The 27636-nt window shown below is 39.1% G+C and overlaps 2 protein-coding genes across 5 annotated transcripts in view; one reads left to right on the forward strand and one right to left on the reverse strand.

Moving 5' to 3' along the window:
- Positions 1-27336, forward strand: Vti1b (vesicle transport through interaction with t-SNAREs 1B). Of its 4 annotated transcripts, none has more exons than XR_011706620.1 (7): positions 1-512; positions 7717-7775; positions 10222-10413; positions 15030-15203; positions 17214-17275; positions 18797-19650; positions 23894-27336. XR_011706620.1 is itself a non-coding variant. In XM_027929608.3 (6 exons), the coding sequence occupies exons 1-6, from the start codon at positions 398-400 to the stop codon at positions 18891-18893; spliced, it is 699 nt and encodes a 232-aa protein (XP_027785409.1). In that variant the 5' UTR covers positions 1-397; the 3' UTR covers positions 18894-20671. The 4 variants fall into 4 exon arrangements, 1 of the variants encoding a protein (XP_027785409.1); XR_011706621.1 differs by having other exon boundaries at positions 18797-19091; XR_003581933.3 differs by lacking the exon at positions 23894-27336 and adding an exon at positions 20973-21251 and having other exon boundaries at positions 18797-19091.
- Positions 19080-27636, reverse strand: part of Arg2 (arginase 2) — a 42791-nt gene continuing 34234 nt past the window's right edge. Inside the window, exons 4-8 of the mRNA XM_027929607.2 lie at positions 24659-24818; positions 23685-23779; positions 23268-23372; positions 22030-22166; positions 19080-19560 (exon numbers count right to left, since the gene is read on the reverse strand). Of these exons, the coding sequence (XP_027785408.2) occupies positions 19355-19560; positions 22030-22166; positions 23268-23372; positions 23685-23779; positions 24659-24818 (703 nt within the window). The 3' untranslated portion in view covers positions 19080-19354. The remainder of the gene's footprint in view (positions 19561-22029; positions 22167-23267; positions 23373-23684; positions 23780-24658; positions 24819-27636) is intronic.

Consider the following 27636-nt stretch of genomic DNA (forward strand, 5'->3'; position numbering starts at 1 on the left):
GGCCGGCGGGGCCCGGAGGAGGCAGTCAAGCTGCCCGCGCCGGGGCCCTCCTCGAGCCCTTCCGCTGTGGCGCCTTCTCTAACCCGGGCTGGATATTTCCAGGGCCGCAGACGGCCTCTGTCCCCGACACGGCGCCACTTCTGCAGAAGTCGCCAGACATTGTGGACCTCCGGGCTTTCTGTCAGGCTTTCGTGCCCGACGCTTCCGCAGTGAGCGGCCGGCCGGGTGGGCGTTCCGGCTACGAAGGACCCCGCCGCGGCCCCGGAAGCGCCTGGTTCCGGGCATTGGTGGTGCGGCGATAGCCGTGATGGCTTTGGGACTGGGCGGCTGACCGCTGGGCTAGGAGCAGGCCCAGGGCCTAGAATCTCAGTGGCCGCTTTTTAAGCACGGCTTCACCATGGCCACCTCGGCCGCCTCCTCTGAACATTTCGAGAAGCTGCACGAAATCTTCCGCGGCCTCCATGAAGATCTACGAGGGGCACCCCAGCGGCTGCTAGGGACTGCCGGGACCGGTGAGGCGGGGGCGGGACAAGCCGTGGGGAGCTCGAGTTTAGGAAGAAAGAGTCTCCTCCCTCCTACCGGGCACCGACCCCTTGCTCCCCGCTTCTCTCCCTCAGACACGCCCCCTAGAGCTGGCACGTCCCAGCATTCAGGGGTCTCCCTGCTGTCACTGAGAGGGGGCTGGGGACGTGGCCAGGGTGCCATTTCTCTGGGATCTTCCTGTGGCCTTCAGAATTTTCTCGGTCCCCCACCACACACGGTGGCAAGAAGACCGTACGATTGTTAAATCTACCGTTCTATTTCAGTAGAATGGGTTTCTTTTGTAACTCTGTATTTTGTTGTAGTCACTTAAAAGCATTATCATCAAGAGAGGCTTCATCAGACAAAAGAATCCATAACACAGAATAGGGCCAGGAACCCAAAAGAATCATACCTTCTGGCTATTGGAATGTAAGGGTTCATGGGAGTTTGCCAGAGGTGGGGTGAAAAGAGGCAATGAAATTTAAAAAAAAAAAATGAATACTCCCAACTGGAGCTTAGGGTGTAGGTGGAAAAGCAGCTAGTGACAAGGAAGGTGAAACACACTGTGGAGGGACCTAAATGTCATATTAAAATTCTTGGACCTGATACAGAGAATCAGTAAAGGATTTTAAGCAGCTGATTAATATGAATTTTATTTTAGAAAGAGTGCTGTGATGGATGGATAAGAGGCTGGCTATAGGAGACCATGTTAGGAGCTTGAGTGACAGTCATCTAGAGGGAGGTGGTTCTAAGCAGAAATTAAGCAGACTCATTAGCTATTGAAGGAGTGAGAAAAAAGGTTCAAGTGTTTCTAAGTTTTTTCATTTGGTCAGTTGAGTGAATGATGAACTTGAAATAAGAAAAGAGAAGCAGCCAGGCATAGTGGCACATGCCTGTAATCCCTGCTACTGCAGATGCTGAGGCAGTAAGATCACAGGTTCTAGGTCAGCCTAGGCAACTTAGGGAGACCTGTCTCAAAACAAAACTAAAAGGCTGGGGATGTACCTCAGTGGTAATGCACCCCTGTGTGTGTGAGAGAGAGAAGTAGACTTCTTTGCTTGGAGGAGATCATCAAGGGTAACTTTAGAATAGAAATCACAATGCATATATCTGTTTTAGCCTAACAAAAATATTTTTTCTGCCATCAGAAATATCATTTATGAAGAACATATTAATGTGAATGGAGAGACAGCATAGTAATATTTAAAAGCAAGAATTCTAGAGCCAAACTGGGTTAAATATACATTTTGATAGCTATGTGATCTTGCAAGTTATTTTAACCAAATTAGTTTCTCTTGCAGAATGGGGATAAATCATACTATTTAACTTCATAGGATCTTGGTGAGGAATTAATGAGTTAATGTATGTAAAGCCCTTAGAATATTACCTTGCAATAATAAGAACTGTTAGTTATTGTTATTAACATATGAGAAATTTGATATTTAAATGAAAACTAATACCAATTCTGTATACAACTAACTACTCTTATGTAGCTCTGCTTTTTCCCCCCAGAACATTTATTTTCTGATATAGTAGACACTTTACATATTTCTGATATTTATATAAAATGTTTGTTTTCCTTTCATTGGAAAGATAGTTTCAGTGTGGTCCATGAACCAGCAGCATCAGCACCATCTAGGAACTTGTTAGAAATATAAATTCTTAAGCCCCACCCTAGACCCACTGAATCAGAAAACTGTTTTGACAGCTCTCCAGGGGATTTCTGAAGCAAACTCAAGTTTGAAATCCACTGAGCTAGAATATAACTCAGTATTTTATTTGCTTTGCTTATTATGAATCCTGAATTCCTAAAATATTGCCTAGCACATGCTAAGTGATAAATGTTTGTTGAATGATTGAATTGTGTAAATACTGTGAATTGTTGTAAAGAAAATAACTGAGTATTGGGCTGGGGTTGTAGCTCAATGGTAGAGCACTTACCTACCATTGTGTGAGGCACTGGGTTCAATCCTCAGCACCACATTAAAATAATAATAATGATAATAAAGGTATTGTGTCACTCTACAACTAAAAAAATCACTGAATATTAAAACTAATAGTGTGTTTTTATTGTTTTTACTTTTTCATTACTCTTAAAATTGATATATGCAACTACTTTTTAAGGGAATATCATGCTCCAAATTCTTTTATTTTGTTTATTTGTTTTTATATGGTGCTGAAGATCAAACCCAGTGCCTTAGCACTCTACCACTGAGCTATAATTCCAGCCCTATATGCAACTATTAGAACAACAAAGATGGAGATTTTTATTTTCCTAAAGAACAGTCCACATTCAGTTTCTGCCATTAAAGGATAATAGACAACAAGTGTCATTTTAGGAAGTTTTTGTAGCCATGACAATCCATTTATTATCATATACTATAATTATCAATCTATTTAATATAATGTTAATACCTACAGCAGGATTTCAAGATTCAGTTTTGTACCACCTGAATAGGTAAATACCTCAGTGTTATAATTTCTTTTTTAAAATTTTTTCTTTTTAATTGTTAATGGGCCTTTATTTTATATATTTATATGTGGTGCTGAAAATCAAACCCAGTGCCTCACACATGTTGGCAAGTGCTTTACCACTGAGCTACAACCCCAGTCAATTTCTTAATTTAATTAGTATGTTAAATGCCTGTACTCATGATTTCTAGCTTTGGTTTTACAGTACCTGAAGACATCTTTCCATATGTCTTAATGTTGTATGTAAAAAGTCTTTGAAAAGAGAAAAAAAAAAGGTTTTGAAAGTTTTTCGTTTTCATTCACATAAACTTTAGTGTATGTACGTGAGACCCTATTATTTTGGGGGCTAGACAAAGTTATCACCACAGTACCATGTACAGAAGGCTGATAAACACCAGTTACAGTCTTCGGAATTGTAATTATTCCAACTCTCTTCATACTCTGTGGTGAATTTGGTTTTCTCCTACGTATTCCTACCTGAGGATTTATTTTCAAAATTAGGTAGGGGCTGAAGGTTATATAGTTCAGTGGTAGAGCACTTGCCTAGTATATTCTAGGCCCTGGGTTCTATGCCTGGCACTTGCTAAGTACTTGTTATTTGTATTATCTTATAATCCTTTCATACACTCCCATGAGGTCAGTACTATTATATTTCCTACTTAAAGGTTTGGAGGTTTGCTTTTAACTCATGTGTGAGATCAAGCAACCCATTAGTCCACACACAGAGGCTGTAGATCTTAGAAATGCCACAGAGGGGCGCCAGAAGCAAATGAACCACATATTTTTCAAAGAGAGCGTATTTGATTTCATGTAGGCTGGGATGGGGGTTGTAGCTCAGTGGTAGAGCACTTGCCTAGCACGTTTGAATGGGTTCAATCCTCAGCATCACATTAAAAAGTGAATAAATAAAATAAATGTATTGTGTGTCCCCCCCCCCCGCTCGCTCGCTCGCTCTCGCGCGCGCGCGCGCTCTCTCTCTCTCTCTCTCTCTCTATATATATATATATATATATAAAAGAATGGAAACTATAATTCTTTTTTTTAAAAAGTACAGACTGTAGAGCACTCCTAGATGGGAAGTGTGTGCTTTACGAAATCAGGTGGATGATAGAACATACCAACTACAAAAAGACGGAATAACAGGATCACTGGGAAGTTTGCAAAAGAATACAGTTTCGGTGGACTATCTCTTCTCCCCTATTTTTATTTATATAGTTCGTTTTTAATCATTCTCAAATTTGCCCCTTGAAAACACAGATTTTTTTTTAGATCCATTAACAAAGAAAGAATAAAGGAGGAGACCTTATGACTAACAGAGTTGTAGAAAAATGTGAGCCAGGAGGGGAATGCACATATGTGTACAACACTGCTTTATACTATCTGGCTTAGATCAGGAATAGATGTACTTGAATTTGGAGATATGCCATTTCAGAGGAGTGACTACACTAAGCACTTTTGTGACAGCTTATTGCAAAATGACAATACTGCTCCATGGCAGTATCTGTTTTTGACTGTAACTATTATTATTTCACTGTTGGTGGCTAAGAACACAGTCCCCTTGAGAATAGTAACAGCTGCTTTGATGTCCATTTCAATTGTGTCTCCGATAGCCAAGAGGCTGTTTGCCATGGCTGAACTTTCCCCCATTAAATAAATAAAAAATGAAGCCATGTTTTTTTGTTTGTTTGTTTTAATATTTTTTAATTGTAGATGGTCACACTACCTTTATTTTATTTATTTGTTTTTTTATGTGGTGCTGGGAACTGAACCCAGTGCTGGACACATGCCAGGCAAGCGCTCTACCACTGAGCCACAACCCCAGCCCCATGCCATGGGTTTTATGAACAGTGTGGACAAATAATTCACCTACAGTGACTTATGTATGCTAAAGGAGTGTCACTGTAGTAAAGGATCTGTTGTCATTTTCTCTTTCAGGCAGTAACAACATCTAGAGGAGATGTAAACTTTTAGAAGCTATGGACAAAGTTTAAAAAGACAAAGTAAGCCAAGTATGTTGGCATATCCCATAATCCCACCAATGTAGGAGGCTAAGGCAGGTGGATTGCAAATTTGAGGCCAGCCTTAGCAACTTAGTGAGGCCCTAAGCAACTTAGCAAGACTGTCTCAAAATAAAAAGGGCTGGGGACTTATCTCGGTGCCTCTGGTACTTTAAAAAAAAAAAAAAAAGTCAGTTACCTTGTTCTGGAGGTGTTTATCTCAAGTTGAGAATATAGAACAAGCACATAAGTGATTTGTGATCATTTGAAAAGCAGCTGCTAACTGATATAATAAATATTGTTGTGATTAACAGTGTAAATCCATGCAAACCTTTAGTGATGTTGCATCTTATGTTGGTTGAAAGGGTCTAGAGATGGATGGTAGTGATGGTTGCACAACAATGTGAATGTACTTAATGCCACTGAAATGTATGCTTAAAAATGGTCAAAATGAGGCTGTAATACAGACTACTTGGGAGGCTAAGGCACGATTGCAATTTTAACTGAGACCCTGTCTCAAAATAAAAAATAAAAGGACTGAGGATATAGCTCAGTGGTAAAGTACTCCTTAGGTTCAACTCGAGTCCCTCCCCACCAAATGTCACAATAGTAGATTTTTTTTGTTATGTGTACTTTACCACAATTCAAAAGAAACAGAACACTATATCGTCAGATTGTAAAGGTAATCTCAAAAGATTAGAAAAACATTATAAGCAATAGTAACTTTGTGGATAATAGATTATGTGTAGATTTCCAATGAGAACATTCATTTGTATACATTTTTTTTAAAATTCAAGTTCCTCAAAAATTGAACTGATTTCTTCCTCATTTTAGAGCCAAGGGAGGAGATCAGGTACCAAAGATAAGAAGATAGTTATCTACATTTTCACGTTGAGGCAGGCCCAAAGCTGGCACTAGAACCTGACACCCCTGACCAACTAGGACTCTCCCCCTATACAAATATTTACCATATCACAGCATTCAAAATGCCTTAATGATTTTTTCTGACAGGTGTGTTGTATACCTATAAGCTGAGTGACTCAGGAGGGAGGCATAGGCAGGATGATTCCAAATTCAAGGCCAGCCTCAGCAACTTAATGAGACCCTTGTCTCAAAGTAAATAAAAAAGACTGAGGATGTAGCTCAGTGAGTGGTAAAAGAAACCCTGGATTCAAGTTCCAGTACCAAAAAACAAACAAGAACTTACTAATTTTTGCTATATTAAATGCCTTTTTTTTTTTTTTTTTTACCAGGAATTGAACCCAGGGGCGCCTAACCCACTGAGCCACATCTCTAACCCCTTTTAATTTTTATTTTGAGACAAGTTCTTGCTAAGTTGCTCAGGACCTTGCTAAATTGCTGAAGCTGGCTTTGAACTTGCCATTCTCCTGCCTCAGCCTCCCAAGCCACTGGGATTATAGGCGTGTGACACCATGCCTGGCCTGAGTGCCATTTTTATTGTTTTCTCTTTATTAACTCATTCATATAAAGTACATTTATTTAATATGTAAAGATACTTTAAAAAGAAACTTGGTATATTTTAAATGGGAAATTTCTGTAAATGATCAGAAAAAAATATAATGAAAACAGAAATTTTAGTCTGTGGCCAGCGCAGACGGTATGAAAAGTTCGGCTACGTGGGAAAATCCTAAGGGAGTTTAAAGACACAGACTCCAGTTATCTTCAAACCAGCTCCAGGATGGCTCCTCAAACCCCCAGCCTCCAGCTACCCAAGGAAGTAATGAGGTTTACTGAAGAGGCTAGAGAGAGAGAGACAGAGAATGCCAGGGAGAGAACTTCTATTGGGGAACAAAAAATTCTGGGGAAAATCCCATCCAATGAAGGTTAAGGGGGGCAGTGTTCCAAGGTCAGGTGAGATGATTGGATCTTCGAGGGCTGTGGTCAGGCGCGCCTCCACATGGACAAGCCCTCCGGACCCAAGGAGGGTGGGGAAAGCTCTAACACATAGAAAAGTATCTGAGCGCCTCTCACCCAGCCAGGGAGATAACTCAATCATGTGCAAGGATGGCCTCCCACAAGAAATAATTCTTTTCTTAGATGTTATTACTTTGATACTGAAGTATGTTCTATTTTTGTTAAAAGAGGAGATTAGTAATTTTTAGGTATTAAAGACAGCACCAAAATGACATTGGAAGGGTTGAAAGAGAACTCAAGGTAGAGTGACAGGTCTTGTATGCAAGTCATTACCTATGTCACCACCCAGGAGGAATGAGTACCACACCAATGAGCAGAGTTGGTGAATTTTGAATTTGATTTGTAGAAAAGCAGTGCTTCAGGGTTAACATGGAAGAAGTGATTTACTATGGGGTGAAGGTGAGAACACATTTCAGCGATCCATATTGGTAAACTTACTGATGAAAGTTTGCCTGGCCCTTCAGTTATGATGGGGAAAATGGTTGAGAATGATTAACTTCTGTAGCGTTTCTTAGCAGGGATGCTGTTGGCTTTGGGGACCAAATAGTTGTTATGCTGGACTGTCCCAAGCATAGGTTTTCTTGTTCCTTGAATACTAAATGCCAATAGTAATACCACCCCCCTCATTCATCATGATCACAAGTTCCCCATATACTTCCAAATGCCTTTTAAGAGTGATTTAGTTCCCCCACTCCCAATGGGGGAGAAATGAGAAGGTTATCCTAAGTGGATGGAATGGCCTCTACAAATATGTGGAAGAAACAATGAGTGTTACTTATCTTTTTTCTAGAAGAGAAGAAGAAGTTGATCAGAGATTTTGATGAAAAGCACCAGGAAGCAAATGAAACGGTGAGAACAAGGAACAAGTTCTTGTTTCTTCTCCTTGGTGTTGGACTTTTCCAGAAGTAATTCTGTGACCTGATCATAGATTACTTTTTTCTATCTATTGATCCTAGATTGTGACTATTTCTTATTAATGAGGCTACTTGATGGGGATGGGTGGTTAGGAGGTTGAAAAACACAAATGGGTGAAACTTGGAAGACTCTCCTAAAATACTGCATTCCTTATGTGAGTAGTAAGGGCATTCTCACTCCTTAATCTGAGTGGTATTTTCAGATCTCTTCATAAGAGCTAGCCTCTAGGATAGATTACTGATCTTTGTTAAACTTGCTGTCACAGAAAATGTAGCTCAGAGATGGTTCTAGCCATATTCCTCTCTGTCTTGGAAGATAGCATAACTGGATTTTGTTCCTCGGGCAAGACATTCAAGAACAGAATGAGTTGTCTCAAGCAGGACCCAAAGCCTGTCAAGTCAGTCCTGGTTGCTGGGGGCTTCTCTCTTGCCTTGCTTTTCTTTAAATTTTTTTTTTCTTTTTTCTTTTTGCTCTAACCCTTTGGAAGCAAGAGCCCTTCTAGCTCCTTCTCATTAAACTCTAGCTTCAGTAAACCTATTAAGATTGGGGCTAAAATCTAGGTCCTTGGTAATATCCCGATCTTGTCACTTGCACTGCTCTGTTGCCTGGAACCTCTGGGCCAAGTAGCATGATGTCTGATTCAGTTGATTGTACATCAACTGAACAGTTGCTGTTATTTTTTTCTAATGGAATAACTGCTGTTATTTTTTCTAATGGAAGAACACTGAAAGGTTTGACCAGACCATTAATTTGATTTTGGATGAAAGCCATAAATGAGTGTTTAGTTCTTCACAGGGATTAGAACAAGTAGTAAAAGAGCTACACATTGTAAGAGGTGATAGCATTACAGTCACTGGAGAAATTGATGGAGAGAGGCATTCTGTGCTTGACTTAGGAAATATTCAAGCAGAACCTCTAAATTCTATAGCACACTGAGAAAAACTACATAGATCGGACATCTCTAAATCTTGTACAGAAACTGATTATTCTGAGGAAGAGGTTTGGAATTTTGGGGACTGTAGAATTTGACTTCATGTTGATTCATTATAACATGTAGGTTAAAATATTTCTACATTTTTTATTGAAAAACAAAAAATGAAATAGCTGCCCTGAGTTTTGCTACTTAAGAGCAGACTTAGGAGAAAAATCATTTTCATGACAAAGAACTTCCTCTTTGCTTATTGAAGATCAACCTCCCAGTTATCCCACTGAAGTTCTGAGAAGTTAGACTTATCTACATCTTTTTCTCTTTTTGTACCTATTTTAAGGAGACCACTAAAATATGAAAACGTATCTCCTTCATAGTAGGACTATTAGACATTTTTCTAGTACAGTTGGGCATATCCATGATACCTATTATGTATGAGTCTCGTCTTTCAATTAACATCCTGATAGCATTTTAGAAATCTAGCCACTTCTGATTTATGTATTTGGTGTTCATATACTCTCTGGTTTTTAATTGAGCAAGATTAACAGTCCCACTCTGGCATCCCAGGCAGATCTGTGTGTGTAGGGTTTTTTGTTTTTAACTTAGAAAAATGGAAATTTGACTCTCCAAAGCATCCTACTCCGTGGGCCCCTACTTAATCTCTGCCTTAGAGAGAAATGTAGTTGTTGATTTTCAGAAAAAAAGAAGAAAATAACCCTTATGTCAGATCATTTTTAGTATAGTAGTCTTGAATATACTTCTTTTTTTTTTTTTGAGAGAGAATTTTTTAATATTTATTTTTCAGTTTTCGGTAGACACAACATCTTTATTTTATGTGGTACTGAAGATCGAACCCAGCGCCCCGTGCCATGCACGTTACTGCTTGAGCCATGTCCCTAGCCCTTGAATGTACTTCTTGATGTCCATGTTGAACCATATCAGGCTCAGGATCTGAAAATTTTGAATCCTAACTCCTCTTAGAATGTAAGCAGTTTTAAGTCAGTCTTGTGAAATGGAGAAGGTATTTCCTATCATTGATTTGTTGTAGGGATTAAATTAGAGAATGTACATAAAGACGTATTTAACAAGCTCTAAGTTGCTTCTGTTAGTTGGGGTTTTTTTGTTTATCTTTTGCAGTACCAGAGATAGAAACCAGGGCCTTGCAGTACCAGAGATAGATAGGAAGGCATTCTACCACTGAACTACCCCCCAGCCCATTAATGTTTTCTTTGATTTATTCATCCATCACAGATTTTATTAATGAATGCTGGCTAGACACTATTCCAGGCACTTGGAATGACGTGAACATGGCATTTGGGGCCCCTGCCTCATGGAACATACATTCGAGTGTCATTTGGGATTGTTCAGGGTTTGATGAATTCAAAGTAGGCACATCCTCAGATGAAAAGGGGGAGACCCAGGCCACATATTTATTACTTGGTGTTTTCCCAGTTGGCAGAGATGGAGGAAGAGCTACGGTATGCACCCCTGTCCTTCCGTAACCCCATGATGTCTAAGCTGCGAAACTACAGGAAGGACCTTGGCAAACTCCATCGGGAGGTGAGAAGCACACCTTTGACAGCCACACCTGGGGGCCGAGGAGACATGAAGTATGGCACATATGCTTTAGAAAATGAGCATATGGTAAGTATTAGCTGGTTGATTTTTTTTGTTTTCCCTTCCCTGAAGGAACTGTGGTACAAGAATTAAACATTGTGGAGTTGCAGTCCACACTATCAGTGCATACTGGATTCTTGGGTTTTTTTTAAATTGTAGTTCCCTTTCTTGCATCTAATTTTTCTTTTCCCTTGTGGTACCTGCTCTTTTTAATGCAGATCTTTTGGCAGGGGCGGATAAATGAAACTAGGGGCACATAACCACTAGCCCTTTTTATATTTTATTTTGAGATGGTGTCTTGCTGAGTTGCTTTGAACTTGGGATCCTTCTGCCTCAGCCTCCCGAGCCACTGGGATTAAAGGTGTGCATTACCATACCTCACTTAATGCATATCTTTCTAAACCCTATTTTCTTAGATTTATGTCATATACGTATGTATATCTTTTTGTGTAGTAGTATATAAATGTTTCTTATTCCTACCTGAACTCTGTTCTGACATGTTGATCTAATTTTTTTCTTCTTGAGGTTTTATTCTTTCATATACATTTTAGAATCACTTTCTCATGTAGCCTCCAAAAAGTTCATTTAGGTTTTTCGTTTGTCAAAATATTGTAACAAAATTAATCTTTCCTTTACCTTAATATCAAAATGGTCCAGCAGCTATCCAAGAAAATGCAAGGTGCTTCTCAAGAAGCCCCCCCCCCCCCCCAGGCACTGGGGATTAAACCCAGGGGCACTTTACCACTGGCTACATCTCAAACCCTTTTTACTTTTTGAGAAAGTTTCCAAGGTTATCTTGAATTTATGATTCTCCCAAGTAGCTGGGATTACAGGAGTGTGCTACTACGCCAGCTCAGGGGCTTCTGACACCTCTTCTAATGGAAAATGAGCCTGATTACCTTTTCAGGGTTCTGGTTTATAAAATTGGACTAATTGAAAACTTACATCCTGGAATCATCTAGAGAATCTGGTTAAAGATATTTATCATAAGATTTCACAAAGATTAAATTTAATGGGTTGTATTTGGATTATATTTCACAAATATAGTACAAAGTAGAAATTAACATTACAGATTGTATGTTAAGAGAAATGGAAAGAGGCCCACCATTGCAGACCAAACTTATGGAGAGATGCTGGTAATAGAAATAGTTCATAATGCATGCTGATTATAGTCTGAAGGACATTCAGAATGTTACTGGGTTGACATATTTGATATCAAAACAAGATATTTTGCCAGGCCAAGAGGTACACACTTATAGTCTGGTGACTCAGGAGACTGGCAGAAGGATCGAAAGTTCAAGGCTAGCCTTAACAATATAGCAAGACTGTCTCTCAAAATAATAAAAATAAAAATAGCTGGGGATATAGCTCAGTGGTAGAATGTCTTTGGGTTCAATCCCTCATACAGAAAAAAGAAAAAACCACATTTTGAGAATGATGTAAAACTTTCAAATGGATAATTATAAAATCACATGAAAAAAGACTGGAGGGCTGGGATTGTAGCTCAGTGGTAGAGCACTTACCTAGCATGTGTGAGGCACTGGGTTTGATTCTCAGCACTGCATGTAAATAGGTAGAATACCCAAAAACAACTAATAAAAATGGTTAAAAAAAAAAAAAAAGACTGGAAAAAGCCAGGAAAGTGGAAGTTTTATAAAAGTGGCTTTGGCCATTGTTACCAGAAACATGGAGGGGATGCATCCAAACATTTTGCTTTAAATTTATTAGTTTCAGAAATTTTAAATCATAATTTTTTTAAGTGAGTCTCACTCTGTTGTCCAGGTTGCCCTCAAACTCTTGAGCTCAAATGATTTTTCTTCTTCAACATTCTTGAGTATCTAGAACTATTAGGAACTATTAGGCACATGTCACCATGCCCAACACCATAAATCATAATATAGATTATATGTACCACTTTCTTTCTTTTTTTGTTTTTTGTTTTTTTAAGAGAAAGAGAATTTTTTTAGTTTTCGACGGACACAGCATGTTTATTTGTATGTGCTGCTGAGGATCAAACCCAGGCCGCACGCATGCCAGGCAAGTGCGCTACCGATTGAGCCATATCCCCAGCCCTTTTCTTTTTTTTTAATATTTATTAATATTTATTTTTTTTAGTTGTAGTTGGACCCAGTACCTTTATTTCATTCACTTATTTTTATGTGGTGTTGAGGATCGAACCCAGGGCCCCAAGCATGCTAGGCAAGCACTCTACCGCTGAGCCACAATCCCAGCCCCACATGTACCACTTTCTGTAGAATTATTGTCCCAAATCTGTCTGAGCCTGATTTATGTGATATTTTTGTTATTTCCTGCTCTTTAGCCTAATTATTTGAAAATCTGCATCTTTTTCTTAAATTTTTCTTTTTCTCCTTCTTTTGAGCAAACCACTCATTCAGTGGTTTCCTCATCCACTGGTCTGTATGCTACTTTTTAGGTGAAAATGCTTCTTGTATCAGGTATGGTGGCTCATGCCTGTAATCACAACGGCTCAGGAGGCTGAGGTAGGAGATCACAAGTTCAAAGGTAGTGAAACCTTGTCTCTAAATAAAATACAACAAAGGAATGGGTATGTGGCTCAGTGGTTAAGCATCACTGAGGTCAATCCTCAGTACCAAAAAAAAAAAAGAATGAACAAAAGAAAGAAAATACTTCTTGATGCTTTTGCTCTAAGAATCCACTTTGTTTTGTCATTCCTTACACCCCTGGTATTGGGTATGGAACCCAGGGGCACTTTACCACTGAAGCACACCCCCAATTCTTTTTATTATTTTGTTTGAGAATGGATTTGCTAAGTTGTCTAGGCTGGCCTCAAATTTGCAATCTCTCCTGCCTCAGCCTCCCAAGTCACTGAGATTAAAGACATGTGCCACTGTGCCTGGCAAGAATCTACTTCTTTTGGTTTTTTTTTTTTTAATATTTATTTTTTTTTAGTTTTCGGTGGACACAACATCTTTGTTTGTATGTGGTGCTGAGGATCGAACCTGGACTGCACGCATGCCAGGCGAGCGCGCTACCGCTTGAGCCACATCCCCAGCCCAAGAATCTACTTCTTGATGATGTCTTTTTAAGTTCTATTGCCAGTGGTCACTTACTTTGTAAAAAGCCTTTGAGAGTTGCACCCCTTCAGATTGTATAGACTTTGGATAGCTAAGAATTTAGAACTGCACCCATTTCTGTTCATGGTTAATCCTGGCCTTACAAAGACTACTTTTGTCCACATGTTATCTGTGTTTAGGATTATAGGTAGAGTAAAACTTAAATGGGATTTAGAAAATTAGGGCAGCTGGGAAAGCTTACTTCAGTCCCAGATATTAACTGCCTTGAGACCTAATCACCATGTGGCAACTTCATAGTTGTGTGTGTGTTTGATTGGCCTGAGATGAAATTCTTTGGCAGGGGGCCAGGTGTGGTGGGGGTGTGTCACCAAGAGTGTGGTGGCCACCTAAGTTTTTTTCCTTATTGTGATTGAATCTTGGGCTTCTAAATGATTTTTTTATATGCTAAAAAAGAATAGTTTATTCATAATACCCAAATCCTCAGTACCAGTCAAGTGGGAATCTTGAGCAAATTAGTCTTTTTCTAGGACTGTAAAGATTAGTTTTCTTGTGAAGCACTGCCAAAATTACAGGCTATATGCATAATCAGTTAGCTCCTGCACCCCTAAATCTAGCCTGCTACCTTTCTGAAGTTGCCTCTGAGAGACTCATTTTATGTTTATGATAAATTTGAACTGATCCACAGGAAAAATGCTTCTTATCTTTTATTTTTTTCTCACCTCTCTTCACTTAAGTTTAACAAGTGGTGTGGGTAACCTGTGGTCTGGCTGATTGAACTTCAGGTTCTACTTGAGTCTATGACCTTGAACATGATCTTACAGTATATTAGTATCTTTGGTTCTTCTTTAAAAGTACAGTTAGCCCTCCCTGTCCACTGCATCTGATCATTCAACTAACCTTGCATTGAAAATATTTTTTAAAAATTCTAAGCCTGCTACCTTTCTGAAGTTGCCTCTGAGAGACTCATTTTATGTTTATGATAAATTTGAACTGATCCACAGGAAAAATGCTTCTTATCTTTTATTTTTTTCTCACCTCTCTTCACTTAAGTTTAACAAGTGGTGTGGGTAACCTGTGGTCTGGCTGATTGAACTTCAGGTTCTACTTGAGTCTATGACCTTGAACATGATCTTACAGTATATTAGTATCTTTGGTTCTTCTTTAAAAGTACAGTTAGCCCTCCCTGTCCACTGCATCTGATCATTCAACTAACCTTGCATTGAAAATATTTTTTAAAAATTCTATCTATGCGAATCACATGTACCGACTTTTTTCTTGTCATGATTTTCTAAACAATAAACAACTATTTACTTAACATTTACATTGTATCAGACATTATGTATAATCTAGAGATGATTTAATGTATATGAAGGATGTGCATATGTTATATGTAACTGCTGCACCATTTTATATAAGAAATTTGAGCATCCGTAGATTTTGACATCCTCAAGGGTCAACCAATCCACTGTGGATACCAGGGAACTAACTATAATGGAAATTGTTGTTTCCTATATCCCTTTTTATACAAGGTTGTAAGGAGCATGCTGGCACTGAATCTATAACATTTCCCTCCCATGTTCCTATCAGAATCGGCTACATTCACAAAGGGCATTGCTTCTGCAAGGCACTGAAAGCCTAAACAGGGCCACTCAAAGCATTGAGCGTTCTCATCGGATTGCTACAGAAACTGATCAGATTGGCTCAGAAATCATAGAAGAGCTGGGGGAGCAACGAGACCAGCTGGAACGTACCAAGAACAGAGTAAGTCTGCACAGGTGGGGAAAAGTGACTGGAATAGGGAAAGTAGGTAGGTCCACCATACCCAGATGCCATCATCCTAAGTCCAAAAAACTACAGCAGTTCTAAATGTAGGGGATAACCTTTTTTTTTAGGTTGCTTGGGTAAGAGAGGTTCTCCCTTTGAAGGAATTTTACCCCTAAGACTTAGACATTAATGGGAAAAAAAATTTTTTTTAAAGAGGCATGTAAGGATTCAAAGTCAGCAACATGAGCTTTTAATTTCTCACATCTAGGGGAATATTTTGATATTCTTAGGAAAACATCATCAACTTATAACACCCCATCTTTTAGAACCAACGTTCTTTTCCAAATGTCAAACATAGTACCATTCATAGTATGTAGATTTATAAACTATTGCTCAGTATTGGACTATAGTCCTTTACTGTTACCAAGGTAAGTTGGATCATTGAGGGAAAAAAATAAATAGAAATCCATTGATGACTGTTGGGGGTCTCTAATATGCTGCCACTTTTAAGAAACTCTGGGAAATAACTCATTTCTTCCTTTCTAAATATTTGTTACTCTACAGAGGGATTTTTAAAATAGTAGTTTGCCAGTGGAATGCTCTATCTTAATAGGCTGAGGCAAATTCGAACTGAAAAGCGGATAGTGGGTCCAAGATTTAGACAGGAAAATTTTAGCTTAGTGTGGGGATTTGAGGATGTTGTGGAGCAGATACTGGGGATTTGAACCCAGGGGTACTCTAAACTGAGCTACAACCCCAGCCCTTTTTATATTTTTGAGACTGGGTCTCGCTAAGTTGCCTCAAACTTGTAATCTTCTTGCCTATTACAGGCATGCGCTACTCAGTGATATCTTTCTTACACATCTTAATAGCTTCAATTCTTCATTCTTTTTTTCCCCACATTTTGCAATTCTTCATTCTTAAAATTAATCAGTGATTCTATTCTCAATATTAGTGAAATCAGTATCAATATTCAATGAAAATTCACAATAAAATGCTTATCCAAAGCAAGCTATGGAGAATTAACTTGCCAACAAATAATGTGGGTTCTGAGCTTTTAAATTTTGGTTAAATTTAAAAGCCAACGAAGGCTGGGGATGTAGCTCAGTGGTAGAGTGCTTACCTAGCACATGTGAGGCACTGAATTTGATCTTCAACATCGCATAAAAAATAAAATAAAGCCAAAGAGTGGGGTGGGTACAGTCATGTACACCTATAATCCTAGCTAGTTGGGAGGCTAAAGCGAGAGAATGGCAAGTTCAATGTCAGCAATTTAGTGAGAACCTTTCTCAAAACTAAAATCTTTAAAGAGGGTTGGGATGTAGGTAGATTGAGGCCCTGATTCTAATCCTTAGTACCACCAAAAAAAAAAAAAAAAAAAAAAAAGCCAAAGAATGCACTGAGAGATCACTATATCAAGGCTATTGGTATATTGATCATCTGGGAACAGATGACAAGGAGCAGCCATTGAGATGTTCTCTAGCTATCTAGATTAGTAACAAACAGTCAAAAGGGAAGGGGTCCATGGGGGCTAATTCCCTTCACAATTCAGTATAACTGCCTCAAAGGGGTAATAAAAGATTTTTAAAACACATTTTAAAATGATAGTCTACCAGCTTATGGAAATAAACACCAACCCAGGAGGCTCTTCTGGAACTTGGCTGATGAAATAGAAATCTTAAGTTGCTACATAGACACTGGCTGGGTAATCCAGATCCTTTCCTGTTTTGAGTAGCCAAAGTGAAAGTAGTCCCAGCCAAAAGTCTACAACCCCACAGCAACCTTGGGATATAATAATTCCCACATCTCCTTGATGAATACCAAAGTACCTTTTCCTTTCTAGATTCTGCTACTTGTACTCAGAGGCCATAATTTAAATTAGTTTGATTTCTAGGCCTTTTTGAACATAGACCTCTTAATGCCCACTATTAATTTAGGAATGTTCAAATTCTATACAGTATGTACTTTTGAAAGAAGGGGGAAATAATTGGTATTTTCTCTTCTCAGCTGGTAAACACAAGTGAAAACTTGAGCAAAAGTCGAAAGATTCTCCGTTCGATGTCCAGAAAGTAAGTTTCAAAAAGTTACAAAATTTCTTTTAACTCTTAATGTCTTCAACCAAGAAAGCTTAAAACAGTGGCAGAGTCCTAATAAATCACCTTAGTGCTTTGTTCCATATAGTCCCCCTGTACTCAGTACTGCCCAGCAGATAGAGAAATAAAGTAAGGAATATAGTTTTTATAGTAAAATATTCCAGGATAAAATCCTTTGTTAAAATTATGTATTGCTCTGATTTGCAGCACTTGAAAATTTGTCCACTGAAAGAATGTTTAATCTCAGCTTTATATTTCTGCAAGAAGACACATGGGAATGATAGAGCTTTATATTTATTGAAATATATTTGTAAAAACTTGATTAGAAAACAGTTTTCATGGCCAGGCAAGTTGGCGCACGCTTGTAATCCCAGCTGCTCAGGAGACTGAGACAGGAGGATCTTGAGTTCAAAGCCAGCCTCAGCCAAAGTGAGGCACTAAGTAATGAAAGGAGACCCTGTCTCTAAATAAAATACAAAATAGGGGGATGAGGGGATGTGGCTTAGTGTTTGAGTGCCCTTGAGTTCAATACCTGGTACCAAAAAAAAAAGTGTTATTGCTTAGTCCTGGCTTTTGGCTCTGGTTGCCCTTCATGTGAATGAGGCTCTTTTCTGGGAGTCCTGTCATGTTAGCAAGAAGTAGATTTTAAAAACAAAACAGAAACCTTTGAGATGAGTACTAACAGCAACAAAACCAGGACTGAAGGGAAGTATTGCCATTGAGGCTGAAATTGGGGATAAGTGCATGACCTTGGGCACATATGGCCTAGCATGAAACAAAATGACAGCCTGTTCATGAAACTAGCAGGAAGCGTAGAGTTTTCCCTAAACAATAGGAAATTCCTTGTGGACTAAGGAGAAACCCAAGAGTGAACATGAAAACCAGAGATTGAACTCTGTGTAAACAAAAAATAGTACTTTTTAAAAAAAATAATAATAATAAAAGATACCCATTAAGTTAGGGGAGCAGAGCAGAAGAAATAGGAACAAAGTAAAAAAGGAAGACTGAAAGGCAGTACCCAGGGTTCTAGTTACTTTTCCTAAAAGCAAAACCCATCCATGAATTGGACTTTGACACAGGAGGGTCTGTTCCAAACCCTTCACCCAGCCTACAGTCATAGCTGTGGTATTTAACCAATGTGGTGCTATGTGGCTAGATAGTGGTATTGTATTACTGCTATTTGAAATGTGATTTGAAGACATTTTAGAACCAAGAAACTATCTTTATGCTTTGGTATTTATGTCCTAATTTTCCACATTTCTGTGAGGTAGACAGTTTTATCTCTAAATTACAGCTAAAGAGCCTTCAGAGTTGCCACTTCCAAGCCAAAGAACCTTATGAGTACTTATTGCTAAGTGGCTCTGTATTCAAACAAAAATTTCATCTGCCCCCAGAGTATCTTAGCCTTGGCCCTGAGACAAACTCCAAAGAATGAAGAACTGTAAGAAATAACCTGTCCAGACTACTGACTACTACTTGTTCTGCTTCTCTTTGTAGAGTGATGACCAACAAGCTGCTGCTTTCCATTATCATCTTATTGGAGCTAGCTATCCTGGGAGGCCTGGTTTATTACAAATTCTTTCGCAAGCATTGAAATTGCTATAGGGAAAGGTTTGTGGATCAGAACCTTGACCCTGTGGACAAATGTTATTAGGGAGTGGAATAAGCGTGTTGCTGCTGTGGGCTAACAGTTCAAGGATGCACTGTGTAGCCAGACTGGGAGGAGGAACAGCAGCCAGAAAAACCACATAGATGTGAAGGAACAATGACAAGACCAATATGATATACCAAGGTAATAAATGCAGTTTATGACTTCTGCAAATTTACATAGTACTGTAACATATCAATACCTTGTGAATTTAAAAAAAAAAAAAAATACATTTACAGTAGTATTATTGGTCACCAAAATGGAGAGGGGAAACTTTACAATCATGAAAATGTATTGATGTTCTTATTAAGGCAGTATCAATCCAGCCAACCATTTAGTATCTGTCCCCTTGAATGCTTTGCAAATCTGGAATGCCCATCGTGAAATGTGCCAGTGCACAGTGTTTCCTAAATTCTCACACGTTCTTCATTTTCTGATTCATCTGGTGAACTGGGAGTAGGAAGTTGGTCATAGACAATGTGTCTTCCTTCCCTTGTCTGACCAAAACTTGAAGCAATCACATCCACTGCCAGTCTAGCCGTAGCCTTTGCCTCTTCATCTGAAGTGGCCAACCGAGGATTGACTTCAACAAGATCCAATGCTGACAGCAACCCTGGAAGAAAAAGTATCAAAATCTCAGAAAATCGCCTAGCTGGTACTTTTAGTGAGAGTTGTCCCACTTGGACAAGGAGAACAAGCCAAGGTAAAAACAGGAGCGCTTTTCACTATAAAATTATCTATTGTAAGAAAGCCCCTTGCACCTCATCCTCTTACCCATCATTCAAGTAAAACACTATAAGCTGAAGTACTGAAAGAAACCTTTAAGGTAATCAAATAATTCATCCCTATTCAGCTAACATAATAGGCCTAGCTATCAGGCTTTCTAATGCTTTATCTGTTTTTGTTATTGTTTTGGGGGGTGCTGGGGATCAAACTCAGGACCTTCTGCATGCTACGCACACACTGTGCCACTGAGCTACATCCCCAGCCCCATTTGTATCCCTTAAGGCACTGTACCATGTGCCCTAAAATGTATATTCTTATCCCTTCATGCTTGAGTTCTGAGGAAAGTTCTACATCTGATACATTTTTTATGTCTCCCAGCAGACTGGCCCAGCATCTTACACTTGGCCATGGGAAGATACAGTCATATGTTGCCTTCTGTGAGGGTTTGAGAACTTTTGCCCAAGTCCTCAGCACTGTTCTTTGGCCTGGAGGGAAAGGGAAGAACCTATCCAGATCTTCTTCCCTCCCCCTCTACATAGCCAACTTCTCTAGAACTAACTTCTTAATTGGTTAATCTGGATAAAGTTAATCTACCTCTTTGAGAGTCATCTGAATAAACTAGTATTCAAGAATACAGTATCTAAGAATATTTGGTGTGACTACAAAGACTAGAATCATGGGTGTATACACCTAATGGCTTATTGATATTATGTTATAGTACGTGATACTTAGTGTCATTGTATCTGTTCAGTGTGTTGTTTAAACAGAACATAGCTGATTGCAGTGTGCAAAACTGCAATGACCAGGCATGTTACCATAGCATTTCCATCATTTTGTCCATATGACCTGTGTCTCTGACGGTTTATGTCACTGATTTATACTGGCTAAACCTGCACCCTGAACTTATCCCAAAAGTAATAATCAGAGAGTGTGTGCTACTATTACCTATGTTTCCTGACTACTGCCATCCTGCAAATTAAAGAAAACTGTTTGATGTATCTAATGGACAACATCATGAGTGTCTTTTGGAATAAATACTGCAACAAAGGAAAGGTGGCACAAGGCAAGGACCATGCCACGTCTAGGTGCTGCAGGTTATTAAGCCCTCCTCTGACTGGTGAGATTGGAAAGCTAAATGGAGGATTGAACTCTTGGGTTCTCTGTCCACTAACCCAAGGTAATATCTAAGATGGCGGGTCTGAGAATGAAACTGTCTTGCTACTCTTAGATCTGAAAGTGCTTTCCTAAGGTTCTAGCAGGTTCTATGGGTTCAATGCCCATTTCTATCTCTTATTCCAGGGTTCCCTACAGCCTTAGACCTTTGAATCTGGGGTCTCTATGCTCCTTTATACCTGTTTCATGAAATGGTTACTGAAGTAGTACCACATGGTAAGTGTTTAAATTTTGGAAGGGAAGGTCATTTCAAGTGAACTTAAAACCAGAAGCTTTTTTACAAAAATGAAAACTGCAAACAAGTTTGAGTTTTGGAAAAGTTACTTTTGATAATCTAGAATTTATGTTAATATTGTCAGTGATTTATCCAACTGTATCCTACTTATTAAAACTCCTATCAAACAACCTCTAGTACAAGACTTAGATAAAAAGGGCTTGTCCCAACTTACAATATCTTTAAGAGATCTGCTTTGACTTCAAATTCCTGACTCCCAGAGAACCAACCCTCTTTTTTTGTGGTACAGAGGGCTGAATCCTATACTTTTTAGGTACAGAAATTTAAGCAAAGGGGAGAGAAACAGGAAATACTGGGGACTGAAATGGAGCAAATTATATTCTATGCATCTACAATTATGTCAAAATGAACCCCATTATTTTGTATAACTATAATATACAAATAAAACATTTTTTAGGGCAGGGCCTGGTGGCAAATGACTACTCCCAGCAACTCAGGAGGTTGAGGCAGGAGGATCACAAGTTCAAAGCCAGCCTTTGCAAATTAGCAAGACTCTAAGCAACTTAGCGAGATGCTATTTCAAAATACAAAATAAAAAGGGTTGTGGATGTGCTCAGTGGCTAAGTGCCCTGGGTTATATTCCCAGTACCCAAAAAAATTTCTTTTCAGCAGAACAGCCTGGTATGATAACACATACCTGTAATCCCAGTGACTTGGGAGGCTGAGGCAGAAGAATCACAAGTTCCAGGCCAGCCTCAGCAACTTAGCAAGAAGACCCAGTCTCAAACACTAAAAGGGGCTGGGATTGTAGTTCTGTGATAAGAGTGTCCCTGGGTTCAATCCCCAGTATCAAAAAAATAAAAAGTTTAAACAAAGATCCCCTTCAGGCAGGAGATGCCGCATATTTACATATATACTTAACAGGCCACTGACCTGGTGTCTACATACCTGTATTGTGTATTTCCTCAGTAATATACATGCCTTCTCTATAGGTCAATCCCCCCACAACAGGGGTTCCAGTGGCTGGAGCCAGTGTAGGGTCAAATGCATCAATATCAAAACTCAGATGGATTGGCCTTTGTCTCCTGGAAAGGAAGAGGACCAGAGAATACATATTTAGTTGTGCTTGTAGACTCATTCATTTTCCTGTTATCGGAGCTCCTTGATTTTGTTGTTTTTTTTGGTCCTGGTACTTTGTTAAATACAGCAAATTTCCAGGTTTTTTTCTTCCTGAAAGTTACTAAAAGTGTATTAGATTCCTACACACTACTTCATGTTATTGGTGTTTGTTCTACATATTTCAGACTGATTAACTGCCGATTGTATTTCTGGTGTACCCTGGGCATTAGAGCCTCCTTCATTACTGTCATTAGAGGGAATTCTTCACTTTCACATGACACTGGGCTCTGATATACTAATTTAAGTTAGCATGATCTGAGTTATATTTGCCTTTATTCTCTAACAGCAGCTGAACTTAATACTAATTTTATGTCTGCAAACTTAACATCTTCCAATTCTAACTTGAGTACATGTGTCCAACGGCTGAAACTAACATACAGCATCCTGAAGTAAAAACTCAGGATTGGGAAAATGCTCCTTTAAGCTAGCATATTATTATCATTCATCTGCCATCTTTCTATATTACCAAGATTTGCTTAATATTAGACTCAGATGAAGCAATAATAATGAGGCTGTGAAGAATGAGACTGTTGGAACAAGGAATGCCTCACATCTCAAAAGATAAGCATTAAATGGAGATAAAGCCGGGCACAATGGTGCCTGCCCTGTAATTCTAGCGGCTCAGGAGGCTGAGGCAGTATGATTGAGAGTTCAAAGCCAGCCTCAGCAATTTAGCAAGGTGCTAAGCAACTCGGTAAGACCCTGTTTTTAAATAAAATACAAAAATGGCTGGGGATGTGACTCAGTACTTAAGTGTCCCTGAGAAATTCACAAGAAACAGGAGATCTGGGCAATGACTTAAAGGAAATTCCCTCCCAACCCCAGAAAAAGAATATGACTAGATGTTTCATGTGATACCTTTCTGAAATTTCTATATGTACATAATTTGTTTTATTTTAAAAGTAAAGTTTCTATGCTAAAGAGACAGGCTAAGGTGTGACACCCATTGAGAGTTTGCTCTGTCCCTCTCTGGGATCTAGAAGTAGACATACACTGTAGTTACTTACTTGCCAATCAGCAGATCAAATGTCTGTTCCATGACCTTCTGAATACCAAGTCGATCAATATCTCTCATGGAAAAATACTGAATATCATAGTTCTTTAAAATAAAGCTGGTGAGAAAGAAAGAAAGGAATCCTTAGTTTAAAAGCTATTTTTAAGTGACTCAGGAGGCCTCAGCAATTTAGCAAGACCTTGTCTCAAAAAATAAAAAGGGTTGGGTATGTAGCTCAGTGACAAACCACCCCTGGGTTCAATCCCCAGTACCACACACACACACAAAAAAAAAAAAAAAAAAAAAATCCAAGTTTTTTAGCATGTATATTAGGGGGTTTTCCCTTGTATTGACCTACAACAGATTACATCAAGCATCAACCTTTAAGAGGAACATAAATAGCCAGCACAGGCCCAAAGCTTAAACTTACTGTTCAGGAGGGTCCACATCTCTTAGGCCAATATACACAATACTTGGGGAAGAGATACAAGGTTTGATCCAGGAAAATCCTGGGAGTTGTGGTACCTATGAAAAGAGGAATAAACAAGATTATAGGATTAATTAAGAATTCTTGGTCTCACCAAGATAATCACCATGTGTTTCCAAAAGTGTGTAATCATTTTTTCCTCCTGTCCACAGGATATGTTTAAAACAACACAAGACACACTTGATCTAGGAAATAAACTTCACAAGAATGGAAATGTTTCAGAAGGGGAACAGAAAAACAATACAGCTTTCTCAAGGAGAATGAAAAAAAAATTTCTCAAAATGGTCTTGGTTTACCAATAACTAGTCTAAACAGTAGGACTACACTGATTTGCCCTTTTGGTTCCTTTGCACATTGCTAAACTGTTTACAGATTGGTTCTTAAAGTATAACTCAATTGCCACCTCAAGTTGCCAACAACCAAACAAATTCTGTCTAATGAATAATCTTTGTACTATTCTGGTTTAACCTGGTTTCTCGCTAAGGGGGAGGGATATACAGATACTAGTTTATGCCTGTCTTGGCATTAACATGCCTCCCATAATATTTTCCTAAGCCTCTTCTCTATAGCTTAGGAAAATATTACCCAGAGGTAAGCATAGGGTAGCTTATCTGAGGGTGTGGCCTGGGAGCCTCTAACCAAGGAGTCCTCAGGCTATGAGACTGTCCATCACTAGTTACTACCACCTTACTTTCTTAGAGAATTATAAGCACCCTTGAGAGCAGGGACCATGTCCTAGTCATCTCTAAATCCTAGCATCTAGCAGACTGTCTGGCACATAGTAGTATTTAGTGAACAAATGAAAGGTTGGTGAGCCTCATGGAACCCATCCTTCACTCTAGTCTTATTGAACAAAACCTCCAAAGCCCCAGGAATAACCCTGTAAGCCATTTACCTTCTCATTCTGTCCCACTAACCTTGTCCTGTAGTTCTCTGAGAAGAAATGCAACTGGCTGTCCATGGAGGTTTCCTGATGAAGTGGTGAGGGGTGTATTGATGTCAGCATGGGCATCAACCCAGATGACACAAAGGTCTGGGCGGTGCCGGGTGTGACCACTAATGGTACCGATTGCCAGGCTGCAAAGAACAAATATAATCTTCAAGGCCCTCTGCTTTGCTATCATCATCAATAAAAAATATTCTGAGCCAACACAGCTTACACTCTGTCCTCAGGGCAAAGTCAGGGCCTGGACTCGGTTAAGGTAAAACAAGTTCCCTGGGTTGTTGTTCCCAAAGATTAACCTTGAGTGGATTAGATATGAGAAATATAAAACTCTTGAGGACTGGCAGCATGATAAATGTATTTCCTGTCCCCAAAATTCATGTCATTTGATCCATTAACCCTGGCCCAGAATAGGACCTCAAATGTTTGTTCAGTGAGTGAAATCTAGTTAAATGAATTGATCTATGTGTAACAAATCAAAAATGTTGCTTACTACCTCTTAAGGTCTCCACCTGGGAGATCTAATTTTAACTTACAAAGAATCAGTTATGTTAACTTTTTTTTTTGGCCGGGGGGTGGGGGAGGGTCCCAGGGGCACTTACCACTGAGCCACATCCCCAGCCTGTTTTTATTTTCTATTTTGAGACAGGGTCTCACCAAATTGCTTAGGGCCTCACTAAATTGCTGAAGCTGGCTTTGAACTTCCAATCCTCCTGCCTCAGTTTCCAAAGTTGCTGGGTTAGAGGTGTGCACCATTGTATCTGGCCTACATTAACTTTTTATGGATTAAAAACTATAAATCAGGGCGGGGGGAGTAGCTGGTACAGTGCACTTGTCTAACTCTGGGTTTGATTCCCCATCAGCACACATACACACACACAATGGAGTATTACTCAGCCATAAAGAGGAGAAACTATGACATTTGCCAGTAAATGGATGGATCTGGAGACTATCATGCTAAGTGAAATAAGCCAGTCCCCAAAGGTTGAATGTTTTCTCTGATATGTGGAAGCTAACCCACAAAAAAGGGGTGGGGAAGAAAAGAAGTTCAGTAGATTAGACAATGGGGAATGGAGGGAAGGTAGAAAAAGGAAAGACAGTGGAATGAATCTGACATAGTTTTCCTATGTACATATAGGGAAACCACAGTGAATCCTACCATGTGTACATCAAGAATGGAGTCCTAATAAGATTTATTCCAAATGGATTTATATCCAAATGGATTCTACTGTCATGTATAACTAAAAGAACCAATTTTAAGAAGAAAGCACTATAGCTATTTTTGCTTATATGTGCCTGAAACCTGAAAAGTCAAAAAGTTGTTAAAGTCATTAAAGTAATAAGCCAATCCAATTCAAGACTTCATATCCACCACTGCATAAGACAAGTTATTTGCATGTTATCTGTGTTAGCATGGCATTCAAATAACTTTCAATGATTTGTTTTTGCCTTTCTTTGTCCTTGGGCTCTGCTTACATCAGCTACCTGTTCTATCTCAACTGCAGGAATATGGCTGATGAGATTGTGGCTGGGAAGCTGCCCAGAAACAAAGTTGAGTTTGGCATAGACAAGAAATGCAGCTTAAGCATTCTATAGCCATCCTTGATCAATAAAGCACAAGACAGATTTTCAGGCTCCCCTTGAATGACAATATGGTCTAGTGCTAAAGGCAGTGAATTAAGATAGATTACTGGAGTTTTTGTCCAGGAAGAACTGTGAGATTGAAGACAAATTATCAAACTTCTCCAGACTTCCACTTCCCTTTCTGTAAGATAGGAATAAGAGTACTTGGCCTGTTTTAAGTCAGGACTGGTTTTGGTTGGGGGGCGGGGGTGGTACTGGGGATTGAAACCAGGGGCACCACTGAGCAACATCCCTAGTCCTTTTTATTATTTAGAGACAGGGTCTCACTAAATTGCATAGGGCCTTGCTAAGTTGCTGAGCCTAGCTTTGAACTCGATCCTCCTGCCTCAGCTTCCCAAGCTGCTGGGATTACAGGTGTGCCCTACCATACCTGGCAGAACTGGTTTGATAAGTAAGGTGATGGTGCATGTATAAAAGGAGTGATCAAAACATGCCTCTTCCTTTAAAATGGTCAATAGCCATTCAAATTATACACTTGTCCCTTCCTTCATAGACTATTCCAGATTGCCTAGGTTTTAGCATTGAATAGGAAGGAAGGAAGTAATAACATGGGCTGCAGTATAGATAGCTACAGGTAAAAAAGAAAAAACAAGGACCATGGTAATCACATTGAGGAGGTCCCCAAAGAGTGAGATCTGACTACAGGAAAGACTAAATAAATAATCTTAGAGAGAGAGCACAGAACTCTAAAGTTGATTTAACTGAATGCCCCAGTCATCATACTAGTGAATCTAGGACTCTTATTATCCTTCCTGAATTTTTATTCTAATAAGGATTCTACCTGCTTCTCCGGCTGAACAAAAGTTGAACTTCTGATAGTGATCTGAAAAGCTCTCAAAGTACCTCAGAGAAAGTTATTCTATTAGATCTGAAAAGAAAAATTAATTGCAATGGGGGCCACAATGGATTTGAATCCTATCTCTGCTATTTCTTGGCTGTAGGCCTTGGATAAGTTATCTAACATCTGGCTTTCGGTGCTTCCAGTAATAAATAAAACCTTAAAATACATTGAAGTGCTTCTGGTGCTTCATTGCCTCTACCAATAAACGTCATTACTTAGCTAAAATAACAGTCCCCTGTGAAATCTGACTATTCAAGCACAGACCAACTTCTTTCTTCTCTGGAAGTCTGTAGAATTCAATATTTTAAAAAAATTTGTTCCACATGTTTTAATTTCATCTAACTGGAATAAATCGCAAAGTTTCCTACAAATCTTTAGACTACTGAGAAAACATCAGCTCAGTGAAGTATATACTGACCTACTAAGAGACAAAGGCTCCAGTGACCAAATACATTAGTCACCTAGGG

This window comes from Marmota flaviventris, chromosome 2, assembly GCF_047511675.1.
Source record: "Marmota flaviventris isolate mMarFla1 chromosome 2, mMarFla1.hap1, whole genome shotgun sequence".
Classification (NCBI taxonomy): Eukaryota; Metazoa; Chordata; class Mammalia; order Rodentia; family Sciuridae; genus Marmota; species Marmota flaviventris.

Excerpts from the sequence above, each read along its gene's own strand:
- Vti1b (XM_027929608.3), top strand. The coding sequence starts at position 398 with ATGGCCACCTCGGCCGCCTCCTCTGAACATTTCGAGAAGCTGCACGAA. Across the intron at positions 513-7,716 it reads GCTAGGGACTGCCGGGACCG|AAGAGAAGAAGAAGTTGATC; the intron begins GTGAGGCGGGGG and ends TCTTTTTTCTAG. Across the intron at positions 10,414-15,029 it reads CTTTAGAAAATGAGCATATG|AATCGGCTACATTCACAAAG; the intron begins GTAAGTATTAGC and ends TGTTCCTATCAG.